The sequence below is a fragment of the Bos indicus genome, chromosome 24 (genome assembly GCF_029378745.1).
Source record: "Bos indicus isolate NIAB-ARS_2022 breed Sahiwal x Tharparkar chromosome 24, NIAB-ARS_B.indTharparkar_mat_pri_1.0, whole genome shotgun sequence".
NCBI classification, from domain to species: Eukaryota; Metazoa; Chordata; class Mammalia; order Artiodactyla; family Bovidae; genus Bos; species Bos indicus.
Window position 1 is genome coordinate 7,661,267 of NC_091783.1, and position 6,775 is coordinate 7,668,041.

The 6,775-nt window shown below is 41.8% G+C and overlaps 1 protein-coding gene across 8 annotated transcripts in view; it reads left to right on the forward strand.

The window, feature by feature from the left end:
* Positions 1 to 6,092, forward strand: part of RTTN (rotatin) — a 123,313-nt gene extending 117,221 nt beyond the window's left edge. For all 8 annotated transcript variants that reach the window (XR_011563766.1, XM_070778671.1, XM_070778674.1 and 5 more), the window contains one exon: positions 841 to 6,092. Coding sequence is in view for 7 of the 8 variants with exons in the window: in XM_070778671.1 (XP_070634772.1) it covers positions 841 to 926 (86 nt within the window). In the remaining variant the exon portion in view is untranslated. The remainder of the gene's footprint in view (positions 1 to 840) is intronic.
* The last annotated feature ends 683 nt before the right edge of the window (positions 6,093 to 6,775 follow it).

Here is a 6,775-nt window from a genome sequence, read left to right on the forward strand (position 1 = left end):
TAAGACATGTCAGTGGTCTTTCTCTCGGTCATTTTTTCTTCTTGTACCAAATTTCTTTCTGCCAATGGCTACCACTGCTGCAGTGTGTTCTCGGGTGATAAGAATTGGACCCAATTAAAATTGACCTTGAACAGAAAACTTTGATCCAACGTCAGGGAGCTGAATTACAGTCTTCCAAGAATAGATTCCATTGTCCCTACACCCACTCAGCCCTGTGATGTGATCATGGTATGAGGCAGGGTTTTCCTCTCGAAGGGCATTTTTCATTTTAAGTGACACCAGTTTTCACAAGCTTTATTCTCTAAACCTTTTTTCTGTTAAGACACTGAACTGTGTCTTTCCTGTACTATTGTGTGTCTATTGGTTACTAATTTGTGTTTTTATAAAGTGTGATTTTTTTTTTTTTTTTTTTTGGTGGTAAGTGGTTCGATTGTGGGGGTTTGGCTTTTTTTTCCCCCTTTGGTTTTTTTCCTAGCTGTGACCATGAGTTTCTGTCGGTAGTGAATAACTGAGTTATGTGTTAGGGATGGTACATAAAAAAGCAAGACATTCATTTGGGCTTATAGGTAGTGAGTGTCCATTGTGGGGCTATATTATTTTTTGTTTATATTCTTTGGCTAAACCATTAACTAAAGATAAATTTTACAATGTCTTAATTTTTAAAATGTATTTTGAATATTAAATTTAAAAATATTCTTACAGTGCTAGCGCATCAAGGATTGAAACAGAACTGGAAGCTACACACAGTTCTGTTCACATCGGCGAGTGTGTGTCTGCTGCTCAGTGCAGTGCTGAAGTTTAATAAACTTGCTCTTCTGTGCTCTGATCTTTCTGTCTTAGCTTTCTCAGACTCAGAAGAAACCCCTCTAAGTGCCTATTATTTGAAATGTCTTGAAAACCTTGTGCAGCAGCTTAACTCTTCATGAACGCCCTGGGGTGCTCTGCCCCGAAGCAGGCGGCCACTGGACAGGTGAGCCAACCTTGAAGCAAGTTGTGTGTAGACCCATCCCCGAAGACATGCTAAGCCTCCACAACAAAAGGTGTAGAGAGTCCTGGGAACACAAGCAGTTTTACCTTTTTCTATGCAATGTGTTTTGTAAAAATCTTATTTATCAGTTATTTAATAAAATATTTTTAGTAACTGAAAATTGACTAACAGTTTCTGCTTGCAGGCTTTTATCAGTCTCATGAATATAAATTTGAGGAATGGAAAGAAGACATTGTGTTCTGATCTTTTTTTAAAAAAACATTGTATGTAAAATTTGGCTCTTGTCAATACAAATCCTTATTTTTCAAAACATACACATCAGTGAATGGATATTTGTAGTAAATGTGTTTAGTTTGGTGAGTAGCTTATTTTTGCAATTTTTAGTAATATTAACTCCTTTCCATATGATTTATAAATGTGTTATATTTTATTATTTTCACCTTTCAACTTCTGAAATGCTGTGTAGTAAAAAACAAAAAAAAAAAAAAAGGAAAAAGTGGAATGTATGGTCATTTACACCTGGATTCAAATTCTGTCTCAGCTCAGAACATCATGAAGAAAAAGAATGTGAGAAATCTGTTAGGACCAACTCTGTTGAGGTCTCTGGACATAACTCGTAACCAACATGTAGTTCTTAACTCAGCACTTAAGGTCAGGAGTTCCCTGGTGGTCCACCGGTTAGGACTGGGCACTTCCAACCGTTGTGGCCTGGGTTCAGTCCCTGGTTGGGGAACTGAGATCCTGCAAACCGCATGCAGGGGGAAGAAAGAGAACTTCAGATGTAGTCACTTTCAGCAGTTTTCCTGACACTTTTGAAATTAAGAAGAGAAAATTTTGTCTAAGAAAAGAAAAATAAAAGCAGAAACACATAGATGTATGTGTGTATATACGCATCTCTGTTTGTATACACACATATACCTCACATGTATGTGATTTGATGATGATTTAGTCACTAAGTCGTGTCTGACTCTTGCGACCCCATGGACCGTATAGCCTGCCAGGCTCCTCTGTTCATGGGAATTCTCCAGGCAAGAATACTGGAGTGGGTTGCCATTTCCTTCTCCATCACGTGTACATACACACTCATTATTTAGGAAACTGTTTTCTAAATAAATTAAGGTTAACAAGAAAAAAAGAACTTTTTTTTTTTTTTTTTTACTAAGTGCTGTTAGCAAATTGCTATCATTAATAAAATAAACCATGTAATGTTAAGCTGGAAGTATGGAGACAAAATATATGTTAAATACTGAGATAGAAGCAGATAAATTTATAGTATCTGAAAATTATTGATTAGAGATCTGAGAAGTAGATCTCGGAAGTTCAGAAGTTTCCAGGCAGCCCAAATTAATTTGAAGCAATGGACATGGCAATATTCTGAAAAATTCTAAGAGCAGGAACCTTAGGAATTATTTCTTCCTTTTTGCTCGATTTCTTATATTTATGTCATTTTTGGGGTATTACCTTTTAAGTCCTCACTGATGAATGATAAAATGGATTTCTTTGTAACTTCATTTAAAGAACTTCCAGTGTGTCAGGCACTATCCTCAGAATGTTTATTATTTAATCTGTCTTCCTCTAAAATACTGCCGTTGTTCCTAGGTTGGAGGTGAGTGAATGGAGTTGGCTTGGTGGCTCGTCTGTGGCTGGTGGAGAGTGCAGGTGAGGTTGGAGCCCAGGATAACTGTTGACTATCCTGGGGGTTCCAACCACTGTGCTCTGCTCCCCCTGCTTCTTTTCCCCCTCATTGATATCCCTGTCTTTGTGTTTGGATCTTATACATAACTTCCATTTTTTCTACAAAAGTTGGGTTTCTTTGGGGAAGTCATCACTCCCTTTATGGTTCATTGGTTGATTGAGTCACATCTCAGGGTTTGCTTTGCCTCATGTCCTTGGAATCTGAGAGAACTGTAATTGATTGTATTCTCTTAGCAGTTCAGGGTAGTACAGTGCCATGGGGGGATTTGTGACCCTGCAGGGACGTCACAGAAGGGCCGCCACCCTGAAAAGTGGCGGGGAGGTCCTGGCTTCAGGAGAATGCATCCAAGGTGTTCCAGGGCCTTGGTGGCTCGCCCACCCGTCCTTGTCTCTTCAGCTTGTGTCCAGCCAACCCTTGGGGAAGCTGTTGAGCGGACGGTCCCTGAGGTCACTGGCCCGCTGTTTCAGCAGCTGCCGTGGCTCTACCTTGAGGACCCAGCAACATCGGAATCCCCCAGGATGCCTTGAAATGCAGATGCCTGGGCCACCTGAACCAGTCTTAGGCCTGTGTCTGGAATGGTCAGCAAACTGGCCAGGTGATGTTGATCTTCATCGCAGCTTGAGAACCACTGATTAATCCTTCAGCTTTACAGATGCCTTAACATCACGCAGTCACTTAGTAAGGAAGTCAGGGCTTGAGTTTGGGTCTCTTGCCTGTGAGCCAGATGTTCTTCCCATCACACGTCCCTCATTTAGGCAGAGGTCCAGTGCACGACAGGGTGGGTAGGGGGGACTAGCTCACGCCTCCCTGTCTTCAGACTTCCCATTTCCTGGCCATTTCGTTGGCGGGGGTTAGTGTGTGTCACTGCTAAGATTGAGCTCAAAGACTGTGCTGTGTTAACCACAACAGGCCGACACTGATCCTGTGGCGTCTGTGTTCTAAACCTTGAGCCCTCTGTGGGAGAAGGTGGCCCCCGGTTTTGAAAACAGAGGAAAGAAGTAGAATAATTAGCTGACCTAGCTGGAGCCCTTCCTCACTCTTCCAAAAATTGCTTTCAGAAGTGAATAACTGGATGTTCTTTTCTTTGGTATTCTGTAAATAAGGGAGTGAAAGATGGAATTTGCGGGTTTAACTGCAGGTCACGAGTTTCCCTTTGGAGTGCTGAATGCACTCATCATCCGTAGTAATTTTCCATCGTCAGTGTTTGTGGCTGCACCTGTCTACGCCTGTCTCATGAGATCTGCCTGACCCCTCATGTTTCTCATACCTCGCAGATTGATGGATAAGAATAACAGTTGCTCTTGTCATGTGAGGTGTGTCCACGGTTCTTTCAGCAAACGAGAGAGCGTGGCGCAGTGGTTCAGGGCCTAGGGCTCTCGAGTCTAGGGACTCAGGGCCAGCCTGGCCTCACCCCACATGGCTGTGGGACCAGGGACAGCCTGCTGCTTCTGCTGTCCTTGAGAATACGGACACCCACCTTGTAAAGTCAGGGAGAAGACTGAGTGCCTGGTCCTCCCTGTACGTACGTGATTGTCTCTTGGACATTATCAATGATTGTTTATTCTTACGATCTTGACTAACTTTCATTAAAACATTAACATTTTTGTGTCCTTGCTATACTTCTGTCCCTTTCCAGATATGCTGGAAAGTGAGTTTTACTTAGAACTACATTCCCCAAAGATCATCTGTTTCTGGTGGAGGCTCATGTCCACAGTCCTGTGGTCACTAATGGCAGACACTGAGCAAGTCATCAGGGAGAACTAAGTCTTGTAAAGCATTGCATAGAGGCACTTTATACACCTGCGTGACTTGATGCTTGTTCTCCTTTGGCCCATCAAGTTGTCTTGATTGAATGTCAGTTGGTGAAATATTGCTCTTTCTCCATTTGAATTGTGAAAATGGAAAACACAAGAAATTATAACCTTAGCAGCCAAAACAAAATCTTAGCCTAAAGAACCCATCAGTTTGGGAGCTGATTTGTCCTCTGGCCACTTGTTGTTGACCTCATGATCCAAGCAGTTAGGGAAATGGATGACAGAAGGCCATTGTTTTGGGGAGTTCGGAGGCTTAGTTTCAGGGAATTTAGAGTTTATTCTTAAGTCAGAAGGTATTCATCCCAAGTTGTTCCTTTTAAAACTCAAGTAACAAGTCACCTGGTTCCAAGTGAAATGGATATGCTGAGCTGAGTAGGTAGACCTTGAGGCTGAGAATATTTGGAAGACCAAGCCAAGACCTGGGTCCTGAGGCTTGGTAGTGAGATGCGAAGAGCTCAGCATGATCCTGTTTCAGATGTTCTCAACAACGTCCATTTTTGTGTTTTATTCACTCCTGCCTTTGGGAAATCTGCCTAAGAAAAGAAATCTGCTGTTTTAAAGTGCTCCATATGGTGATGTTCCATAAATTTCTCTTTAATCCAAGAGAAATGTATGTGTGTGGATGTAGACTGCAAGGAAAATTCTTTCATGCATTTCTCCATTTCCAACAACGTCACTTTCCCTGTGGCTTGCCCGTGGCTGTGCCTGTGGAGGAGAGTCTACATCTCATTCCATTCGTTCATGTAGGCAGCGATGCTCAGTGATCTGGTAGCAGATTGCCTGCATTCTGCGCACATTCTGGAAACATGAATTCCTCAGATCCTCTGTTAGAACATTCTTCCCTTGGCTTACCCTGGAAAGAAACAGATTATAAAGTGGAAAACTATTTTTAATCATTTTCTGATGATATTTGTAAAGCTTGAGTTGCAGAGAATCAGTTTATGGATATGGTACCTCTTATAAAAGCTTACCTCTTCTGTTAGGAAAAGCCAGGATTGCTTTCTGCAGAGTAGAAAGCCCCAAATGATAATGGCTTCAGGAAGAGAAGAGTTTTATTTTCTTGTTCTTTTTGTTTGTTTTTTTGTTCCCACATCCAGGAAGCCCCCCTCACCTCCCTCGCCCACTGGAAGACAGCCCTTGGGTACCAGTATCTCCAGTCGCAAGCGCCCATTCTTCTTTGGTGCATTTTTCCTCCAGCAAGTTATCCTGTGGACATCCGGAAGGAAAGACCTCCCCCGGCTGTCTGTTGCCCTTTCAGCAGCCTTGTCAGCTCCCCTTTTATCCTCTTCATGGTCTCTGGCTTGCTCCTCCGTGCCCTTTATCTTCCTGCCTCTTGGTTTAATTCTTCAACTTTCCTCCACCAGCGTGCCTCCACCCACCTTTCGTTTCCACTTCTGCCTGCTTTCAAAGGCCAAGATCAAAGGTCATCTCTCCCATGAAGCTGTGGCAGATTCCCCAGCTGGCAAGAATGTCTGTCTTTACTCTTTGAGTTTCTGCATCGATTTTAGTCGAAATTTTTTTTTTTAACTTTTATATCACTTAGCCCTTTTCCCCTTGTATTATACTCATTTGCATAAAGTCATTTTTCCCACCATCTGCTTCAAAACATGACTTCTGACAGCTTGAGACTCCCTGCCTCTGACAGTGCCTCACAAAGCAAGTGTTCAGTTTATATTGATTTACTTGAATTGAATGGATGGATGGATATGGAAAATACTTTATTAGTAAAAGCTGTTGAATTTCATCATGTAAGTTAGGCTAAAATTCTGTTGACTTTGTCAAAATAGGCATTATTTTAAGCTTTTATGAGTAGATTTTTGTTAGGTATTTAAAGAATGAAAGCAAAAAGCACTGCTTAAAAACACTTTAAAATCTGTAGAATTTTTTTTTAGTTTCATAGAGAAAGAATAAAACCCCAATATTTTAGATATGATTTGAAAATATAACCGGTGCTGACATGGAACAGAGATTCTGATCTAACCTGTCAAGGCCCATTATTTATGAGGAATCTTATTTAGGCTATTCTTTTTGGGAGGCAGGATGTAGGTATCAACTTTTTGCAAACAGAACCTTCAATTCTGAAAGTTATATAAGCTGCAGCTCCAGCAGTGTGGAAAGAACAGAAGAAGCCAGTTTGCATCGCCCATGCTGTGTACAAAGCACAAGCCAACAGATCACCTGTTGGCTTCCTTCCAGTTTGCTTCTTTGTGCCCACATTTTGGCAGCAGCAGGCAGGCACTGTGAGAACCTTTGACTAAAATAAACGTGACACTACTT